At 39.1% G+C, this 23,443-nt stretch overlaps 1 protein-coding gene across 1 annotated transcript in view; it reads left to right on the top strand.

The window, feature by feature from the left end:
• The window catches only part of THSD7B (thrombospondin type 1 domain containing 7B), an 832,155-nt gene that overhangs the window by 663,653 nt on the left and 145,059 nt on the right, over positions 1–23,443 (top strand). Inside the window, exon 15 of the mRNA XM_047772023.1 lies at positions 23,080–23,085. Within this exon, the coding sequence (XP_047627979.1) occupies positions 23,080–23,085 (6 nt within the window). The remainder of the gene's footprint in view (positions 1–23,079; positions 23,086–23,443) is intronic.

Here is a 23,443-nt window from a genome sequence, read left to right as displayed (position 1 = left end):
TGGGTGGGGGCTAGGCACCGAGACCTAGGCTCCAGAGGTTAGACCCCGAGAACAGGCTGGGGGGGCGGGGTGGAGCGGAAACTGCTTGGGAGGTCTAGAAACCATTTGATGGGGCAGAGACTGCCTGGGAGACTAGAAAACAAAGCTGTCGCAGAGGAAGGGAGCAATACTCTAGGGGCTGGAAAGTGGAAAGCCGCATCAGAGGGAACCTGGGAGAAGAGCCTGGTCTGCGCCCGTGCTGGGGAGGGGAGAGAAGAAGGGGTGGGTCCCCATAGAATACCCCCCACGCCACAGCAAGCTTACAGGCCCACTAGCTAGCTGAAAGCTGTGCTTCCCAGTGCATCCCCTCCCCCTACCCCCGCCACCCCCTACGCTCTCACCAGACCTGGGGCTGCCTGCCATCCGGGAGGGCTGGCCTCAACAATTGCCTGAAGCTTACCACCGCAGGGGCTGTCCCTGCACAGGTCTGCTTGCCCTTTGGAGGGGCTACACTTCCACAGAGCAGCACCAAACACCGCCAGCCCCCAAGAAAAGGCCTGTAGCCCAGAAAAGCTAGAACAAGCCTAGCCAGGCCATGAATAGATCTGCCTAATTCTCCGACGGTTTTTCTGAGTCGGGCTGCCCTGGGGAGGAGCCTCTTGGATTTCCAGAGGCCCTGCTACCCACCCAAGCCCCCAAGGGGTGCCAAGCTCTAGAGGATCAGCTGCATAGGACTGCCACCTCCAGGCAGGACCCCCTGCAGCCCAGAAAAGCTGCAACAAGCCTGGCCAAGCTGGGAAAAGATCTCAGATGGTCTTTCTGAGTCTGGCTGCCCTGGGGAGGAGCCTCTTGGGTTTTCAGCAGCCCTGCTACCCGCCCAAGCCCCCAGGGGGTGCCCCACTCCCATGGAATAGCTGCTCAGCACCACCAGCCCCCTGGAGGACCCCCTGCAGCCCAGAAAAGCTGCAACAAGCTTGGCCAGACTGTGAAAAGATCTGCCTACATTCTCAGGCTGTCCTTCTGAGTTGGGCTGCCCTAGGGAAGAGCCTCTTAGGTTCTCAGTGACCCAGATAGCTTCTCCAGCCCCCAGGGGGTGCTTCACTCCTGAGGAACAGCTGCCCAACACTGCCAACCCCCTGCAAGAACCCCACAGATTAAAAACACCAGAGGAAGCTCTGCATGACCAAGTGACATCTGCTACCATCGTGGTGTGGACCTCCCAGTCCTGTCTGCCCTCAGGAAGTCCTCCTTTGCTCCAAAGAAACACTGTTAGCCCCATCAACACTCCAGAAAAGCCACAGTGCCTCAAAAAAGATTGACCAACAACGCCAGCCCTCAGGAAATATTCCACGGCAGTGACAAGGCAAACACTGCCCGATAACGGAGAGTACAACTCCCTCAGGAGAAAGAAAACAACAAGCAAGATGAAGAAGCTGAGAAACCACCCCCAGTCAAACCACCAGGAGAACTCACCTAAAACAGTCAACAATGAAACAAATCTCTGCAGTCTGACAGACCTGGAGTTCAAAAGAGAAAGAGTGAAAATACTGAAGGAATTAAGAGAAGAGATGAACAGTAATGCAGATACCCTCAGAAAGGAACTAGAACATATAAGGAGGAGCCAAGAAAAACTAGAACATTCATTTGCAGAGATGAAAAACTGAACTAAGGGCAGTAAAAACCAGAATGAATAATGCAGAAGAACGAATCAGTGATATGGAAGATAGAATAATGGAAATCACCCAATCCGGTCAACAGACAGAAAACCGAATCAAAAAACTGGAAAGCAATATAAGAGACCTATGGGATAATATAAAGCGGGCCAATCTACGCATAATAGGAATTCCAGAAGGAGTAGAAAAAGATAAGGGGATGGAAAATATATTTGAAGAAATTATCGCTGGAAACTTCCCAAATCTAAAGGCTACTGGGTTCAAGATACAAGAAGCACAGAGGGCCCCAAACAAACTGAACCCAAACAGACCCACACCAAGACACATCATAATAAAAATGGCAAAAGTTAGTGATAAAGAGAGGATCCTAAAGGCAGCAAGAGAAAAACAGAATGTTACCTACAAGGGAACCCCCATAAGAATATCAGCTGACTTCTCTACAGAAACACTACAGGCCAGGAGGGAATGGCAAGAGATATTTAAAGTGCTCAAAGGAAACAATATGCAACCTAGAATACTCTATCCAGCAAGAATATCATTTAAAATAGAAGGGGAAATAAAATTTTTTTCCAGCAAATAAAAACTTAAAGAATACAGCAACACAAAACCCAGGTTAAAGGAAATATTGAAAGGGCTTCTCTAAACCAAAAAGAATGGAAGGAAAGGGAAGAAAAAAGAAAAAAAAAAGAAGAAGAAGAGGAAGAACTAGGACTGAGGAAACCTCAATCAGAGAGCAGTCACTCAAATAAGCCAGCATACAGATTTAATCATGAACAGGCCTCAGACAAAATAAAATTAAAAAGAAAAAAATAAAAAAGAGTCATCAAAACCATAAAATGTGGGCAAGTGATGGTAGGAACTAAAGAACCCTTTTTGTTTGTTTGTTTGTATGTTTCTCTTCTTCATTTTAATATAGTAATGAAGTGTTTGAACTTACAGGACCATCAGGCTAAAACACACAATTATGGGAAGGGGTTAGCATACTTAAAAAACAGGGCAACCTCAAGCCAAAACCAAATATTGCATTTGCAAAAAATGAAAAAAAAATACACTCAAGCAGATAATAACAGGAGACCATCCAACCAAAAAAAAAAAAAAAAGGAAGAATGGAGAACCATAGAATCAACTGGAACCCGAGGTTCAAATGGCAATAAATACTGATCTATCAATTATCACCTTAAATGTCAATGGACTGAATGCCCTAATCAAAAGACACAGAGTGGCTGAGTGGATAAAAAGGCAAAAACCTTCAATATGCTGCCTACAAGAAACTCACCTTAGGACAAAAGATACATATAGATTGAAAGGGAAAGGGTGGGGAAAAATATTTCATGCCAATAGACAAGACAGAAAAGCAGGAGTCACAATGCTCATATCAGACAAAATAGACTTTAAAACAAAAGACATAAAGAAAGACAAAGAAGGACACTCCTTAATGATTAAGGGACCCATCCAAGGAGAGGATGTTACTATCATCAACATATATGCCCCAAATATAGGAGCACCCAGATACATACAACAAATATTAACAGACATAAAGGGAGATATTGATGAGAATACAATCATAGTAGGAGACCTTAATACCCCCCTCACATCAATGGACAGATCCTCTAGACAGAAAACCAATAAAGCAACAGAGATCCTAAAGGAAACAATAGAAAAGTTAGACTTCATTGATATCTTCAGGACACTACATCCAAAAAAAGCAGAATACACATTCTTCTCAAATACTCATGGAACATTCTCAAGAATCGATCACATATTGGGACACAAAGCGAATCTCAATAAATTTAGGAGCATAGAAATTATCTCAAGTATCTTCTCTGACCACAATGCCATGAAATTAGAAATCAACCATGGGAAAAGGAAAGAGAAAAAACCTACTGCATGGAGACTAAACAACATGCTACTAAAAAACCAATGGGTCAATGCGGAAATCAAGACGGAAATTAAAAACTACCTTGAAACAAATGATAATGAAGACACAAACTCTCAAAATCTATGGGATGCTGCGAAAGCAGTGCTCAGAGGGAAATTTATAGCAATACAGGCCTTTCTCAAAAAAGAAGAAAGATCCCAAATTGACAACTTAACCCTCCACCTAAATGAATTAGAAAAAGAAGAACAAAAAAGTCCTAAATTCAGCAGAAGGAAGGAACTTATAAAGATCAAAGAAGAAATCCATAAAATAGAGACTCAAAAAACAATAGAGAAAATTGATAAAACCAAGAGCTGGTTCTTTGAAAAGGTAAACAAAATGGACAAACCCCTGGCCAGACTCACTAAAAAGAGGAGAGAAGGAACCCAAATAACCAAAATTAGAAATGAAAAAGGAGAAATCACAACGGATACAGCAGAAATACAAAAAAACCATAAGAGAATACTATGAACAACTCTACGGCAACAAGTTTGACAATCTGGAAGAAATGGACAATTTTCTAGAATCTTACAGCCTGCCAAAACTGAATCAAGTAGAAACAGACCAACTGAACAGACCGATCACTAGAAATGAAATTGAAGAGGTCATAAAATCACTCCCTACAAACAAAAGTCCAGGACCAGATGGCTTCACAGGTGCATTCTATCAAACATATAAAGAGGAATTGGTGCCCATCCTCCTTAAACTCTTTCAAAAGGTTGAAGAAGAAGGAATACTCCCAAAGACTTTCTATGATGCCACCATCACCCTCATTCCAAAACCAGACAGAGATACCACCAAAAAAGAGAACTATCGGCCAATATCACTGATGAATATAGATGCAAAAATTCTCAACCGAATCCAACAACATATCAAAAAAAATTATACACCATGACCAGGTGGGGTTCATCCCAGGTTCACAAGGATGGTTCAACATACGCAAATCAATCAGCATCATACACCACATTAACAAAAAAAAAGTCAAAAATCACATGATCATCTCAATAGACGCCGAAAAAGCATTTGACAAAGTCCAACATCCATTCATGATCAAGACCCTCGCCAAAGTGGGTATAGAGGGAACATTCCTGAATATAATCAAAGCCATTTATGAGAAACCCACAGCAAATATAAGACTCAATGGTGAAAAACTGAAAGCCTTCTCCCTCAAATCTGGAACAAGACAGGGATGCCCACTCTCACCACTGCTCTTCAACATCGTTTTGGAAGTCCTAGCCACAGCTATAAGACAAACAAAAGAAATAAAAGGCATCCATATAGGAAGACAAGAGATCAAACTGTCACTGTATGCAGATGACATGATACTATACATAGAAAACCCTAAGGACTCAACCCCAAAACTACTGAACTGATTAATAAATTCAGCAAAGTAGCAGGATATAAGATTAACATTCAGAAGTCAGTCACATTTCTGTATACCAGCAATGAACTATTAGAAAAGGAATACAAAAATATGATACCTTTTAAAATTGTACCTCACAAAATCAAATACCTTGGAATACACCTGACCAAGGAGGTAAAGGACCTATATGCCGAGAACTATAAAACTTTCATCAACGAAATCAAAGAAGATGTAAAGAAATGGAAAGATATTCCATGTTCCTGGGTTGGAAAAATCAATACTGTAAAAATGGCCATACTACCCAAAGCAATCTACAGATTCAATGCAATCCCTATCAAATTACCCATGACATTTTTCACAGAACTAGACAAACAATCCAAACATTTATATGGAACAACAAAAGACCCAGAATCGCCAAAGCAATGCTGAGAAACCAAAACCAAGCAGGAGGCATAACTCTCCCAGACTTCAAGAAATACTACAAAGCCACAGTCATCAAAACAGTGTGGTACTGGTATCAAAACAGACAGACAGACCAATGGAACAGAATAGAGAATCCAGAAATAAACCCTGACACCTATGGTCAATTCATCTTTGACAAGGGAGGCAAGAACATCAAATGGGAAAAAGAAAGTCTATTCAGCAAGCATTGCTGGGAAACCTGGACAGCTGCATGCAAAGCAATGAAACTAGAACACACCCTCACACCATGCACAAAAATAAACTCCAAATGGCTGAAAGACTTAAATATATGACAGGACACCATCCAACTCCTAGAAGAAAACATAGGCAAAACACTCCCGGACATCAACATCATGAATATGTTCTCAGGTCAGTCTCCCAAAGCAATAGAAATTAGAGCAAAAATAAACCCATGGGACCTCATCAAACTGAAAAGCTTTTGCACAGCAAAGGAAACCAAAAAGAAAACAAAAAGACAACTTACAGAATGGGAGAAAAATAGTTTCAAATGATGCAACCGACAAGGGCTTAATCTCTAGAATATATAAACAACTTATACAACCCAGCAGCAAAAAAGCCAATCAATCAATGGAAAAATGGGCAAAAGACCTGAATAGACATTTCTCCAAAGAAGATCTACAGATGGCCAACAAACACATGAAAAAATGCTCCACATCGCTGATTATAAGAGAAATGCAAATCAAAACTACCATGAGATATCACCTCACACCAATCAGAATGGCCATCATTAAGTCTACAAATAACAAGTGCTGGAGGGGCTGTGGAGAAAAGGGAACCCTCCTGCACTGCTGGTGGGAATGTAAACTGGTACAGCCACTATGGAGAACAGTTTGGAGATACCTTAGAAATCTATACATAGAAGTTCCATATGACCCTGCAATCCCACTCTTGGGCATCTATCCAGACAAAACTCTGCTTAAAAGAGACAGGTGCACCCGCATGTTCATTGCAGCACTATTCACAATAGCCAAGACATGGAAACAACCCAAATGTCCATCGACAGATGATTGGATTCGGAAGAGGTGGTATATATACACGATGGAATACTACTCAGCCATAAAAAAGAATGACATAATGCCATTTGCAGCAACATGGTTGGAGCTAGAGAATCTCATCCTGAGTGAAATGAGCCAGAAAGACAAAGACAAATACCATATGATATCACTTATAACTGGAATCTAATATTCAGTACAAATGAACATCTCCTCAGAAAAGAAAATCATGGACTTGGAGAAGAGACTTGTGGCTGCCTGATGGGAGGGGGAGGGAGTGGGAGGGATCAGGAGCTTGGGCTTATCAGACACAACTTAGAATAGATTGACAAGGAGATCCTGCTGAATAGCATTGAGAACTTTGTCTAGATACTCATGTTGCAACAGAAGAAAGGCTGGGGGAAAAATGTAATTGTAATGTATACATGTAAGGATAGCCTGACCCCCTTGCTGTACAGTGGGAAAATAAAAAAAAAAATACATAAATTAAAAAAAAATAAAATAAAATAAATGAAAGAAAAAAAATAAAAATAAAAATAAAAATAAAATATCCTGATTCTAGAATCATCTAGTAGCAGCAGCACTGCTGTCTGCGTACAGTCCTGAGCCAGAACCAGGCCTGAGCTACTTGGGGTTTGGTCTTATTTTCCATCTAAGAGCAATCTTTGACTCTGTTTTAGGCAGGATTAACCAAGAAGTCTCAGGGCTTATTGCTTTATTGAGGTGTGATGGCCAGGTTCTGCTTCTTTTTCTTTTTTCTTTTTTGGCTATGCCTGTGGCACACTGAAGTTCTTTGGCCAAGGATCAAATCCCACCAAGGAAGTAACAACACTGGATCCTTAATCCTCCAAGGCACCAGGAAGTTCCTAAATTCTGCTTCTTGAAGGACGACCTGGCAAAGAAATTATTCTTGCCAACCAGAGCAATATTTCTTTGTCAGGATCATATGAAGTCTTCTAGAAGAGTTCTGGCATTTATTTTGGAGGAGCCCTGTCAAAATAATTACCTAGAGGGGTTTCCTGAATACCAACTAGTATCCATGAAGATTGGGGTTTGCTCCCTGGCCCTGCTCAGGGTTAGGGATCCTGTGTTGCCATAAATTGTTGAGGCTTGGATCCGGTGTTACCATTGCTGTGGCTGTGACATAGTCTGGCAGCTTCAGCTCCAATTTGACCCCTAGCCTGAGAACTTCATATGCTGTAGATGTGACCCTGAAAAAACAAATTGTCCAGAGACCTGAAAAACCTTATGTCAGTCCTATGTAGTCTAAGGATGCTTTCCTATGTGTATGTGTCCTTTTTTCCCCCCTGTCTTTTATTAATTGTTTATAGCTTTATTTATGTACAATAAAATCTAGCCATTCTAATTATGCAGTGAAAGAAATGTTTGGTCTCTGCCAAAATCAAGTTTTGTAACATTTCTTTTATCCCCTCACATTTTTCTCTTGCCCTTTTGCAATCACTCCTTTGGTTAGGTGCTTCTACTTTATAACTTTTATAGGTTTATAATTTATTATTACTTTTATCATTAATTATGAAAATACTTTTTTCCAGTAATAGTTCTTCTCTTGAAATCTGGTATTAGTATAGCAATCGTATCTTTTTTTCTGTTTATTGTTTCATTAAATTTTTCTATGCTTTAATCCTGTTTATGTCTTCAAATTTAAAGTGTGTTTTCTAGAGACATTATATAGTTGGAGTTTGTTATGTATCCAATATAAAAATCTTACCATTTGATATGTTTAGCAAATTCACATTTTATCTAGTAACTGATATGATTGGATTTAAATATGGTATTTGGCTACTTATTTTCTATTTCTTTGATTTATTATTTATTCTTATATTCTTTCTATCCTCAGTTATGTATTTTAATAATTTCACCCTTGCTCTTGACATTTTTGGTTTTTAAAGTCATTTATGTATTAATATTAAATATACCTTTACTTTTTAAAGTGACTGCTCTGGAGATTATAATATCTTTCGCTTATTATAATCTAATATAAAATAACACTAACTTCTGATAAAACATAGGAACTTTGTACAAGTGTAGCTCCATTTCCTCCATCCTTTGTTAACTATATTACATCAATATACATTATAAACCCCTCAATATGATACTGTAAATTCTGCTTTACATAATTCTGTCTTAGATTTAAGAAAAGAGAAATAGGAGTTTCCATCATGGCTCAGTGCTTAACAAACCCGTCTAGCATCCATGAGGTGGCGAGTTTGATCCCTGGCCTTGCTCAGTGGGTTAAGGATCCAGCGTTGCCATGAGCTGTGGTGTAGGTCACAGACACAGCTCAGATCCTGCATTGCTGTGGCTTTGGCATAGACCAGTGGCTACAGCTCCAATTTGACCCCTAGCCTGGGAACCTCCATATGCCAGGGATGCAGCCCTAAAAAAAAAGAAAAAAAGACAAAAAGACAAAAAAAAAAAAGAGAGAGAGACGTGTGTGTTTGTGTCTTACACATTTATCCTATATTTACCATTTCTGGTACTCTTCATTTCTTCCAGTGTTTTCTTCCTGTGTCGCTAACTCATCATTTGTTATTTTCCTTCAGCCTAAAGGACTCCTTTTAGTATATTTTATACTACAGTTCTCCCAGCAACAAATTCATTCAGGTTTTCTTTATCTTGGAAAAGTTTTATTTTTGAAGAATGATTTTGCTGGATGTAGAATTCATCATTGATTTTATTTTATTTTCTGATACTTCTTTGAATAACATTCCAATGTTTCTGGCTTCCACTGTTTCTGAAGGAAATTCTGTCATTAATCATATAGTTTTTTCCTTTTTATGTGGTTTGTGATTTTTCTCTTGCTGCTTTCAAGATTTTACTTTATGATAATCTATATCAGCATGAGACTCTCATGGATCTAGGTGCAGTCTCACTTCTATTTATGTTATTTGCAGTTCATTGCATTTCTGGATGCATAAGTTAATATTGTTCACCAATCTGGGATTTTTGGGGGGCCATCCTTGTTCACAAATTTTTCCCCTTTCCTGCTTGTGTCTTCTTCTAGGGTTCCAATTACATATGCATTGGAATGCTTGATACTGCTTTACAGATTTCTGAGCCTCTAGTTCATTTCTCTTAATTTTTCTTCCTGTTCTTCTAATTTGGTATTGATCTGTCCTCTAATTTGTTTGCTCATTATTTCCATATTTTAAGTGCTTTGAATATATTTTCCTCTCATTCTTTGTATATGTTTTCTTAAAGTTTCAGAAGATTTAGAATCTACTTTGAATTCTTCATGTGTTAAATGCAATTGAAGTCAATTTCTATTGACTTCCCCTGACCACCACCCCAGGCATTGATAGCTTTCCTATTTCTTTACATGTTTAGTAATTTACTTTGTGAGAAACCAAACCATGTAGATGACATGTTGTGGTTACTTTTATGTCAGTGTCCTTTTATTCCTGGAGTTGCTGTGCCTGTTTTGACAGGCAATTAAGCTTTTGGATTTAAGCTGCAATATCTGTATGCCCTGCCATGTACAGTCCCAGTGTGTTTGCTTAGTGTTTGGTAGCTTGGATCCCTTTCAGAGTTCATGGGCAACCAGTGATGTATGCAGACATGGTGCTCCACTAAGGTTTCCTGCCTCTGTCACCTGAGTTATGTGTTGGTTGACAAATGGACTCAAAGGCATAACAAATCCTCAATTCTCCCCAGGTTTTCAGTCTTTTTCTCTGTATCCCTGGCGTGTCCTACCTGCATGTGTAGTTTAAGAATGAGCCAGGGTTGTATGAAGAGTTTATTTTTCCAAGCTTTCTACACGTTCCTCAATTCTAAAATTCCTCACTGAAATTTCTGCGTATTTTGCCACCTGACCTGAACTGAGTTTGTAAACGCCAAATGGTAAAGCTATGTGATTGTGCCACCCCAGCTGAGGAAACAGAACTGTGTCCAGCACTATGGCCACAAAATCACTAGTCTTATGAATGAATTAGCACAAATAAAGGCATTGCTTACCTTTGGTCGTTTTCCAAGGTCCTGAAATGATAATTTTTAATAACTTTTACTGATTTATTTTTTTACCTTATTTTAAATATTTCTATAAGTCATTTTAAATCATTCATAAAATCTGTATGTATATAAGTTTTATTTTCTTTTAAATGAGCATTGGAGACTTTTAAAGGAACTTGAAAAGCCTATGATAAAAGATATCAGATATTCAAAGAATAACTTAATGCAGACATAGTTCAAAAGTCAATACACATAATGGTTTATTTTAATTTCATTTGTTCCGCAGCACTCCTACAAGGAAGCATTATTATTGTCCTCATTTTAGATGATTAAACTAAGCACAAACAAGATAAATGACTTGCCAAAGTTCACCCAGCTACTAAAGGACAGACTCAGAATTCATATTCAGTCATTCTGGGATAATCACCACCACCATCTTTTCTTTCATAGTATTAGAGGAACAAGGCTAAAACAGTATCAAAAATTCTCACAAACTGTCACCTTGTTGTTTTCACCTTTTAACATTGGCTGAATTACTTAAAAAAAAAAAAAGCCTAAAATGTCCAAACAACACCACTTAAAACCTCAGAATGGCATGTGGGATAGATTTCTGATATTTCCTGGTGTCTTCTCAAAGCTTTTCCACATTTAAAAACTTAAGGTTTTTTAAGCCAGTGAGACATATTTATCATTTTTATAACAATGCTGTTTAATTAATTAATTAATTTATTTAGGGCTGCACCCAAGGCATATATATGGAAGTTCCCAGGCTAGGAGTCAAATTGGAGCTGTAGCCACTGGTCTATGCCACAGCCACAGCAACACAGGATCCAAGCCTTGTCTGTGACCTACACCACAGCTCATGGCAACGCTGGATCCTTAACCCACTCACTAAATGAGGCCAGGTATCGAACCCAGGTTCTCATGGACACTAACAGTGTTTGTTACTGCTGAGCCATGATGGCAACTCCAACAATGCTGTTTATTTTGCTAATCCAAATCCCATACTTAGTACAATAAATCAATCAAATAATAATATGCAGTAGATTGCACTGCAATTATGAATGAATTTTTGAGGTCAAGAATTTTGGGGAGATAGGAAGTTTTCTGCAACACATATCTGAAAGGGCATACTAAAGTGAATTGTTGAAAAATTCATAATATCTCTATAGCATTGATGTTTTAATTGGAGGTGGAAGAAATGGAGAGTGTAGGATTCAGCTTCACATAAAGATCTAGGCTTGATCAATAAAGCAGAAGAGGAAAGATAAAATCTTCTGATGTATAGTCAGAAACTGGTGATCCACATATTGCAATGCATAGGTATAAATATACTACATGCATTGATAATATCAAACTTTCAGTAACTTATAAAGTATGTAATTACATATTAAATGTAACAGGAATCTTGTAGTATAAATGGGACCAAAAATCATTTAACTCAAATAGGTGAAATTTTCATTAAGAAAATGAATGATTTTCTTTGCCTTCTGTCTTACTCAAGGAGCCCTAGGAAAGAGAAACTGAGGCAAATCTAGAGGAAGCCTGGTGAGGGGCTCTTCTGGAACTGTTTACTTAATAAGGGGTTGTCCAGACAACAAGCTGAGTTTGCAGATGAGGCAGTGGTGGAAGGTGGGGGTCTCTGTGAACAAAGCCTGAGTCCTAGGAGACAGGTGATATCTAGAGCCTCTGAGAGGGGACATGAGTTTTTCTAGACACAGATTGTGACTATATCATTCCAGTTACCTTTGTAAAATATAAGTTTCATATGTCTCAAAGAGGCAATTCAGTTGTTTTCTATCTCTATCTCTAAAAAGCATTACATTTTGCTTTTTATCCCCTTTCCTCTGACTGATTGTCTCTTTTCATTGTTGATACTATTTTTCTCACTGGACAGCAACTGAAAATTGACAAATGCCTTAAAATTGACCTTGCACCCTCCTTTACCACTGATTTTTAAGACATCATATGTGATACATACTATATTGTATATCACATAAATTTAAAGGCCCAGGATAAATGATCACAGAGCTGCTCAGTTCATTTGAAGACTTAAAAGACAATGTTTGTTTCTTGTATTTTTCCAAATTTTATAAAGTGACCATGAATTGTTTCAAAATTGGAACAAAATACACTCAAAATGTTTATAACATGCTTAGATAGGTAATACTTAACATTGAATAATGAGGGTAGCTGAGCCCAGTAGAACAGTACTTCCAATTCTAATTCCTTTGTTTATTAGCTAGATCATCCTGGATACATCCCTTAACTTTTCTAAGTATCATTTTTTCCTCATCTCTACAGTGGAGATAAAGATACTGGCCTGAATAATCACTGTAAATTTGTAAAAGTCACTGTAAACATTAAGTGTATCTTAATTTCATACCATTTTTTTTAGCTCAGAAATCAACAGCAATCTAGGGATTTCAGTCATAGAATTTTTTTTTTAAATAGAAAAGTTTCCAAAAGTGTTAGAATAGCTGGATTAGTAAAAGGAGATGACATTACCCAAATATCAAGTAGATACTACTATCTTTGGGGTGCCTGTAAGAGCATCCTTGCTGCTAAGATTGTTAGAACAGTCGCCTTCAATGCTACTGGAACCACAGCAGGTGGCTGTAAGCAAGAGCTCTTGTCTCCTTATTTTATGGAACTGTGAGTTGCTGCTTCTAAATTGCTTCATTAGTAGAACTTGAGCTGCTGATTCTGTTGCTGTTGCTACCACTTATAGCTTTGTCCACCAGAAACAGAATGTCTAACTTTTTGGTGATGTCCATTTTAGTGTGAGTAATTCTGAGCCACAAAATTTAATCAGAAAATTCTAGCAAGGAAGCCTGCGGATTGTAGTTTGCAGACTTCCAGCCCTAGCGGTTCTAAGGTGAATATAGAAGGACAAGTTTGAGGCTTAAATATAATAATCACATGTCTTAACACATTAAAAGGAAACAAAAAAATAGAACATCTCTCATAAGTAAGGGTCTTAGTTGTTCTATTTTTATTCATTTAGGCCTTTCTGATAATGTCTTAAATCTTCTTCAAAATAGTTTCTTAGAGACAGTTCCTAAACACTTAAAATATAGAAATAATATATTTACTTGGTCACTAAAATTTTTAAAAGGGAGAATGTATGTCAAAGAATGAGTGAAGTCAGCAAAAGACTATAAAAAGTTTTCAATACCTATTGCCTTTTCCTTTCTGACAGAGAGCCCTGAAATATGGAAAACCTTGTCACATTATCTTAGCAAGCGAGATGCTAACAGATAGATACCTCCTCTTACAATGCCCTTAATAACCTAAAAGTATTTTATATTGTTTAATAGTTTCCTGAGGAAGCTCTAGACTTGGAGATAGAATGCATTCCTATTGTGTTGGCTGATTTTTGTGGACAATATTAGTTCTCATAGTGTGGCTTCTCTTCTCTGGAGAAAAAAAAAGGAGAGCTTGAATTAGTTAAATCTCTTAAGGTCTTGTCCAGTTATTTGTTCTGTTTCATCTATGGCAATGATGATGATCATGATCATGGTGAAGGAGGAGGAGAAGAACGAGGAGGAGGAGGAGGGAAGAGGGGAGGAAGAAGAGGGAGAAGGGAGGGGTGGGGAGGAGAAGAAGACAAATTCTATAACTCATAGAATCTAATTGTTATAAATGGTAGCTAGCCATATGCCAGATGCTAGGGTACATATTCTCTCTACAAAATCAACATCATTAATATTTTTGAAGCACCTGTATCAAACATGGGAGCAAATTAGGTATAAGGAAGTGAACTAGTTACTCTATCTATGTGAAAGCAGCTGAATCCAGAACTGAAACTGATTTTCAACTCTCCATTAAAAGCACTGGATATGTAGGAGAAAGATGCCTGTAAATACTAGATGTGTTTTATGTCTGAAGGCTCCTAGGTAGACACTGTTACAGCAGAAACACTTGGAAGAATGGTAAGGTCATTTATTACTTGATTTCTTTTTAACAGTCCATTCACATCCTGTTCTTTGGTATCAGATACTTTATATTCAGCATCTTTGTGTCCTTAGACTTCAGCAGAGTATAGGTATTAAGAAACCAAAAAATAGGGTAATGCTTCATACTAAATCTCAATTATATATTATTGCTTTCATAATGCTAGAGGGTGATAAAATTTCTACAGAATTACATTTGATATTTTAATATACTGGATGAGTTATAATCAGTACATAAAATTATCAGCACTTTTATTAGACTTTTAACACATCTCCAAATTGAAAGTTATGTCTAGCAAACTGTTGTGGGTGAACTCTGTGGTCAGACAGAAGTAAAATGTTAGCTCCTCCAACTTCCGGTCGTTTCTCTGGGGTCCGGGTTGTTGTTTTTGCTGCCCAACAGTATATCTAGTACAGAAGCACATTGCTATTTGAGCACAGCCTGTGGAATGACCTGTACTTTGTATGAATTTCTGGGTGAGAAGGAGCTGTTCCTGGGATCTCAGGGCCATATTATGGAAATTTCACAGTCCTTATTTAATAGGTATTCTACCTAATTCATCACCACAGTATCATTGTTCACCAAAGTAGTCAAACATCTCCATTGAGCTGTCATTCTGCACCAGCCACAGTGCCAGGTGGGAGCTGTGACCCCTGCAGGCAGAGGGACCATCCTTGTCCCCAAAAGTTCACACTCTAATAGGTTGGGAGACTCCTCAATAGATAAATTAGAATGGGTCCTGCAAAGTGCAACACAGCCTTGTGAAAAGCAAAGAATCCCAGAGGAAGGCACAGTCACACTCACCCCATGCCTCTGCCTTCTCTTTGGAGCCCTTCCCTGGCCCATTAATTTATCTCTCCCTGTCAGGGCTGCACTGATCCAAGGGGATAGAATTGTTAGTGCCTCAGCCCTGCTTGCTTTCTATGATCAGAACAGGGTTGGATGAGGTGGAGATGCCAGCTGGCAAGGCTGTTGCTCATGGATCAGGGACAGTAGAAGGGATGTTGGCATCAGCCTGGCTTTTGAGTCTTCTCTGACAGCCTGGCTCACCACAGAGCCGGAGTGCGCTTCTTACCATATGGTCCTTGTGTCACATGCAGAGCATGAGAGGGCCTGTCAGTTAAGGGACGTGCACACAGCCGGGCAGACTCTTCTGGCATGTGTCCTGAGCTATTAGGCATCCTCACCCCATGTTCTGTGTTACTTTTGAGCAGACCCAGAGCTTGAATCTTTCCCTGTGGAGGTTATAAAGCACAATCACAGTCTTGCTTGGCCTTGCCTTGTATAAAACCTGTGCCGCTTCTTACATGGAAGTAAACTTCCCTTTCTTCTGAACTCAGCTGGAGGACAGTATGGGCTCGGCCATCTTTTTCCGAGGTTTTAACCAGCTTAGATAACCCTTTCCTGGTACAATGACCAAGGCATTTCCATGGATGCTCTGAATAAACAACATCTAGGTATACAATACCTAAGCTTAATTCCAAGCTTTGTATGTGTTTCTTTTGTAATGTGAATAAGTCAATTTATGTTTCTCAATTCCTTCATCTCAAAAACAGAATGATAATAACCCAGAAATGACAGTGTTGTGACTGCCTTGTATGCTTAATTTTCTTCTCAGTGGTTAGCCTATTTCTTGCCACCTAGGAGGTACTTGATGGATATTTGTTGCATGAATTTCAGGTGAGGAAAAGAAAGCAATTCAATGTTGCTTTTTTTTTCTTTTAAATAAATAAGGAAAGAATAAGGATGGGGCAATAGTGAAATGCCTTAGTGGTTAGAAATCTTAGTTGCAACTCCTTTGGCTCTGGGCTTTCTATTCCTTTGCATTATTTCATTGACATTGTTATAAGCCCAGCTTCATAAGGGCAAAGTTTGCTTCGTAGTAAACCTTCCTGCTCGGTGAATGAGAACAAAGCAGAGTTTGATTAGAAATCTCTCAGCAGAGCAGAACAGAACACTTAGAATTATATTTGTGGCACAATATACATTTACTCCAGATAGATCATTTCTGCATTTCAGACTTGGCCAATTACTACTATTTGTGCTGAATGATTGTATCCAAACTAGTTATTTATATGTCTGATGGCAAGGATCACATCTCATTCATCTTTCAAATATCCCTAACACATGGTGGAGGACATTCCACAGTGTGGCTACTACCACAGATGTGTGTTTTGAATGAATACACCAGAGGATTATTATTTGACACTGTAAATGCCACAATCTAAAAATCTTCAGGGAGTGACATACTTTCCTGAGCCCATTGTAAAGCTATAAATATCATTTCAGATTCATGGATGTAGAAATGGACTATGGAGCTATTCAGTGCCCTGATTATAGGCTATGGTTGTTATTTTTTTAATAGCTTTTTCTTTCATTAATTCAATGTTCAATTTTTGCTACATTCATTTTATTTGTCAGTATAATCTCCGAATGTTATCCATGTGACCAGGTTATATCTTCATAAGAGATGAGATTTTTCAGTGCCAAAAAGCCCTGTTTCTTTTCACATTGGAAATTTTCCATTGTATCTTGAACCATGGGCTTTTAGAGGTAGGAGAAAGCTTAGAAGTTACTGAATCCAATCCATATTTTCCTGAGCCATGGGCAATTACTTTGTGTTCTCACCCAGAACAGGAGGGGTACTAGAAGCACTGATGTGATAACTATGTTTATTTTCAAACTCTGCTCTGGTAAGTTTCCCATTTCACTCTGAACATTTCTATGAACCATTTGAGATACCATGTAAGGCAGATACAGTCTGTTGCCCACCCAGTGATTAATTGCCCAATAGCCATTCTTCCAACCGTTCCTTTCTTCATGCTCATAGAACCCAAATGTATTAAGTCATTTAGACTTCCAGCTATACTGAGTTTACCAAGATGGTCTAAGTGAGCCATGGTTATTCCTTTATGCTATACAAATCAGCCCATGGCCTAGTTCTTGCAATATCTACTTAAGGAGCTCTAGGGCACACTGGAAGCTTAAGGGTGGAACTCAGGCACCATCATATTTTTGAGATCACCTGATGTTTCTAAATGTGCAGCCATGGTGGAAAACTACTACTCTAGCATATTCTGAAAAAAAAATATATTCTCAACACATACCTCTGAGTTGAAAAAAATACATTTAGGGGATTTAGTTTTATGTCAAGGTAATTTTTTATGGACTTTTCTCTGCATTAAAATAGTCTACTAATCAATTTCTGGATTTCATCCAACCCTATTTACAGACCACTGAGTGAAAGTGCATGTGTGTTTACTGCATTGAAACCCAAACAACAGCAGCACATGGAAGGTCCTGCCGCATTGAGTTTTGTAGCCTGTCAAAATGTCAAAAGATTTGCCATGGAAGCTTTTAAAAGAATATCTTGAGATACTAATAGGATATTCACTAAGCACTGGAAAATCCCAACCCGGCCTGGGGAAGCTTTGCAGTTAGCCTAAGAGACATTTTCCAACTCATGAAGAAGTTGTCAGTGTGGAACCGGCCCCCTCCCCACCCCGTCCACAGGGGCCATTGGAACTTGCTGGGTGACAGGCACAGCATGGGGCCCATGCTCTATGGAGCTCACTGTGGATTTTGCCTTCTCTCCTGCTCACTGCTCTCTGAGGGTCCAAGGTATTTTGGAGTAAAAGGTCCCTCCTCACTGTCTCACCCAGTCCAGAACAGAAACAACTGCAGTTTTAATAGGTGGCTGCAGTATCCTTGTTTCTGTTTGCCAAGCCAATGTTCTAGAGCCAACTGCCATGTATTAAGTGTTGAATAAGAAACAGTGCCAACTGTCAAAGAACTTAGATTCTGCTTTGTAAGCACTGAGTGTGCAGAAAAGAATTATGTTTATAAGGTTGGGAAATCGATATGCAGTGGTTTGACATTTAGTTTCCAATCTTGGGCTGTTCCTAGAACAGCTCATCCTCTTAGAAAGGATAGGCCATGGATAGATAACTATTGGGTTTGCCAGCTGGTCTTCTTTCTGACTGGTGACTTTTCTTTTTGGTGTGTCCTAGACTAAAGGAAAACCATTACTCATAACTCTTCTGACACCAAATGTGTGGGCATCTTCTCATCACACCAGCCAGCTTTCCAACTCTCTGGACATCAACTGGCTATCTTTTCATTTAATTCAATTCTGACACTAACTGCTCCATAACATAGTCATGATTGATTAAATCATTGGTCATTGATGTTTAACTCAGTTTCTAGCCCCTCTCTCGTCCTGGAAAGTCAAAGGTTGGGACTGAAAAATCCAGGCTTCTAATCATGACTTGGTCTCACTGGTGATCAGTCCACATCCTGATGCAATCTGAGGGACCATCCAGAATTGCCTTATTAGAATGAAGGATGACTTTATCACCCAGGGAACTCCAAGGGATTTAGGATTTAGGAGTCCCATGACAGGAACAGGGGATAGACTAAATATATATTTATTATGGTATACAGCCATGCAGGTTGTTAAATATTTTGGATATCATCACTGCCCTAGAACTTGTATTACTTGAATTGTGGATGGTGTTTTTTGGTATTTTGCCGCTTCCTCTCTTTTTCATGAATGATGAAAACTGAGACTGAGGACAAAGAGTTCACGCTGCAAATTTTGTGGGATTGTGTTGGTGCATCTTTTTTGTTTGTTCCTTTGCTTGAGTTTGATTTATGTTTCCCACATGCTTGGCACATACTTGGTATTTAGTATGAAATAAATATTTGTTGTTTGGTTAGGAGGTTCAAAGTACCAAGAGCCATGGATTATTCATGTATGTTCTGTTCAGTTGAGCAACATTCGCACAAGAGATGGGTGTGGTAGGTAGGCAATGTTGCCTGTCATTCCAGTAAACAAGGATCACCCCCCTTGACAGTGAGCCCTGAGGGAAACTCAGGATACAGAAAAACTGGAAGTATGATATGCTTTGCATACTGGACCTTGAAAGTTAAGTTGCATAGCTAAGGAATAATTTCAATGAAGCCAGATTCTTGCATTTCTCCATACATAGAAAAACATTGAAGTCATTAACTTTAGATATCTGTTCAATCACATGTTTTGTTTTGTTTTGCCCCAGCAAAAAAGTCCTATGTTCTGGCTCCTCCCTTATCTCTTTGGAGCAACTCCTCAGAGTGATCTGAGAGGCTGTCGCTCGGGCTGTAGTCCTCAGTAAGTGCCTCCAATAAAACATAACTGGCAACTTTTAAGTGGTATGTTTTTCTTTAGTAGATAGTTTCAGAACATGAACTACCAAAGAAATAATAGAAGATACACCACACATAATTCCTAGCACTCTCTCACCAACCTGACATCTCAGTTTATTCTAGTTCTTAATACCATGAAAGACAACCATTGCCCCCTGATGGCTGAGGTAGGAACATCCACTTCTTGGGAGCAGCAGAGGTCTCCTCACTTTGCAGCCAGTTTATTGCCATGTCTTTGCAGCACACGTTTCATGAGGTAAACCCTTTTGCAAGAACTGGTTGCTTATGCTTATTTATCCTTTTCCCAGCCATGTGCCATTCTTCTCTCTTCTCTGGAAACTCCTAACTGCCACTCAGGGGTACATTTTAAAATATGCTTTCATTATGCAGCTTAAGTAGTGTTTTGTGTTTGTAATCTGTTGTGTTGATCAATGTGGGCCACGCTTGGCAAACATAATAGTGTAATACAATTTGTTTAAATATCATTAATCCCAATATTTTGTGATATGCTGTGCTTACAAATGGAAATAACATAGAAAGTAGCAACCTAGGGGGAAAAAAGCTGGAGAGCAAAGAGCTGCTGGTGAGTTCACACATTTATGCATATTCAATGAGTCAGAGGGGGCTGGATAAGTAAGTGTCTGTGTAACCAGATTACTCCCTCTGTTTCTATCTCCTAATATAGTCATATATCCTATAGGTAAGTGCCACATGAAAGCCAGCTTCATCCGCCTGTCAGAGTTGGTGTGCCAGCCAGCCCCCTTCCTCCTTAGTCTATAAGTATGATGTCTTTTATCCCTGAGTCTTTATTTCCTAGCTCTGAAACTTCAGCTCCAGGTGTTTGCACCCAGCCAGCTCCTTCCAACTTGGCAGTCATTTGGCCTGTTGTCTCTGCCTCACTTCTCCCTCCTCTCTCCAGTGTCAGTACCCTTACCGTCTGGGCAGGGAAGACGTGGGGAGAAATAGAATTGTACCCCCTACTAGCTTCTACCTTGTAGGAACAGAATCCCTGGCTACTGGATATGTTCATGTTCCTCCCTTTTCAGGAGCAAAATCAACTTTTTGAAAATGTAAAATAGGAGTTGCCATTGTGGTGCAGTGGGATTGGCGGCATCTCTGGAGCACTGGGATGTGGGTGCAATCCCTGGCCTGGCATAGTGGGTTAAGGATCCCCATTGCTGCAGCTGCAGTATAGGTCGTAACTGTGGCTCAGATCTGATCCCTTGCCCAAGAATTCCTTGTGCTGTGGTGCAGCCAAGAAAGAAAAAAAAAAGAAAATATAAAAGACTCAGTTACCATATGACTGCATATAATAATTATAATATTATAATATGTTCACTCATTCCACCAAGAGTTACTATTTACAAGACACTGCTGGAGGTTGAAGAATCAGAGCTATGACCTCAATGAGCTTTTCATTTATGTAGCAATAAACAGATTTTTTAAGCTTAATTAAATTCATTTTATTTGTGTAATTAATTTGTCATTATGCTATGACTACTGACTAATCATGGCACACTGTGCTAAAAATTTTGAATAAGGGGCCTGTAAGAGCACAGAGGGATGGTGTCTTAGAGGGTTGAACTGTGGTTTGAGGAATTAGCAGGTTGAAAATTAACATATACACTCAAAGATACATAAAATTTTACCTAAAGAGGAAAATACCCAGGAATTTTATACTGCTTCCAAATCTGAAACAAACCACCAAAGAGAGGATCAGTAAAATCCTTCCACTTTCATCAGAGAATTGAATGATTTTAGAAAGGGAATAAAAAGATATGAATTGCTAGAAGGAAGTATTGATTAAAGGATTAAAAGAACTCATGTATTTTGGCTAAAGAATGACTGTGAATCTATGTGCTCACAAATTAGTTTAAAGGTTTGGGTTCTTTTTTTCAGGTGTTTGAATTCAATTGATAAGTGGGTTATTTTGAAAATAAAATGATAGAATTCAATTAGTTGTTTATACTGTAATCTTATTTGAATGGACTACAACAAAGTAGTCTTGAAGAAACCAGTGTGTGTGTGTGTGTGTGTGTGTGTGTGTGTGTAGAACACTTAAAACATGTTCTTTGTTAAAGTTTTGTGGTTTTTTTGTGGTGTGTTATCCTAAGGAAATAGGGACATTTAGGAAAGCATTATGTAATTCATCAATGAATTTAATTGATTCTGTCATAAAAATATAAAGCCATGATCAATTATCTCCCTCTTTTCTTTGGAAAAATATGATGGATATTTGCTAGTGTTGTTGTTCCCATGTTGGAACCCCAGTTTGATTTTAAAGAACAATTTCCCTACTTGTAGTCTGTGATGTTTGGGTGGCACTGACCCTTTGCTGGATCCACAGGTAAACAGTAAGACTCCCACATGGAAATCAGAGCACTGAGTAGCCCTGGGTATGAGGTTGACTAAGGAATGGACATATGACCCAGTAGGAACTGCACTTGACCTTTGACAGAGATGGCTGGGAGGGAAACATCCTCTTTTCCATTAGACTTGATCTTTGGAGGCTTTGAGCCTGGAGCTCTGGAAGAAATATCTTGCCAGGACCAGAGGAATGGCACATGGAGGTAACAAAGAAAAAGTAGTCAAGAGATGGGGAGGAAGAAGCTGGTTTCTAGTCATTTTTTGGTTTCCTGAATCAAGTAATACCTAGAGTCTACCATGGAATTTTCAGCCATAAAATCGATACATTCCCATTTTGCTTAATCCCTTTGGGTTTAAGATTTTGTTATTTGCAGAAGGGCAATCCTGATACAAGCTAATTGGATACTTACATTTCTAACCTTTAGTAATATCAAATTCACATTCAGCTTTGTTGGACACAAAATTGATGTCTGTTGCATTTCATTGCATGCTTTGGAAGTTACTTTGCAATTATTTGGAAAAGCAGTATGGCATAGGAAAAGGAGTGATATAGACCTAGATTTTCATCCACACTCCTATCATGTACATATTATGTAACACTGAGCATGTAACTTCAACTCCCTGAGCCCTTATTTCCTCATCTGTTGGACATAGAAATGACTACCTCCTAAAGTTTTTATGAGGCTTAGGTGGGATCGTATACTGTATGACAAGAGTGATAGATACTGAAATATGCTTAATCAAACAAAAGATAATTCAGTGCCTTTACCTGTAGATCATTCAGATGCTATCTTGTTTAATGCAAACATAGTAGCAACTAATTAAGTAAACAAACTATTTATATGTTATCATTAAAATTGACACCTTTTGAGGAGTTCCTGCTGTGGTGCAGTGGGTTAAGAATCTGACTGCAGGAGTTTGCATTGTGGCTCAGAGGGTTGAGAACCTGATTAATATCCATGAGGATATGGGTTGGATCCCTGGCCTTGCTGAGTGTGTTAGGGATCCATTGTTGCCATGAGCTCTGGTGTAGGTCATGGAGATGGCTCATATCCCATGTTGCTGTGTCTGTGGCATAGGCCAGCAGCTGCAGTTCTGATTTGACCCCTAGCTTTGGAACTACCAAATGCCTCAGTTGTGGCCCTAAAATAAATAAATAAATAACCTGACTGTAACAGCTTGGGTCACTCAGAGGCACAGGTTTGATCCTTGGCCCAGGGCAGTGTTGTCACAGCTACAGCCTGCATTCAATCCCTGGTCTAGGAACTTCCATAAGCTGTATGAATGCAGACATTTAAAAAAAAAAAAAGTTGACAGCTCTTGCCTGATCTCATGCCAAAGCCTCCTAGCATGGAGAATGAAGCTCCCAGTGTAATCCAGCCTCCACATTTCCTATTTAATACTCCCTTAGGTTTCCTATTGTACACAGGGCATTTCTCAAAATGTCATCTACAGACAGCCTATATCAGAATTACCAGAGATATTACAAACCCCTATTTCTGGACTCCACTCTAGACCTCCTCCCTTCATTGGAATCTTTAGGATCTTCTGAAGTACA

Source organism: Phacochoerus africanus, chromosome 3 (genome assembly GCF_016906955.1).
Source record: "Phacochoerus africanus isolate WHEZ1 chromosome 3, ROS_Pafr_v1, whole genome shotgun sequence".
Taxonomy (NCBI): domain Eukaryota; kingdom Metazoa; phylum Chordata; class Mammalia; order Artiodactyla; family Suidae; genus Phacochoerus; species Phacochoerus africanus.
The sequence above is the reverse complement of the archived record's forward strand: the minus strand, read 5'-3'. Positions and strand labels throughout refer to the sequence as shown.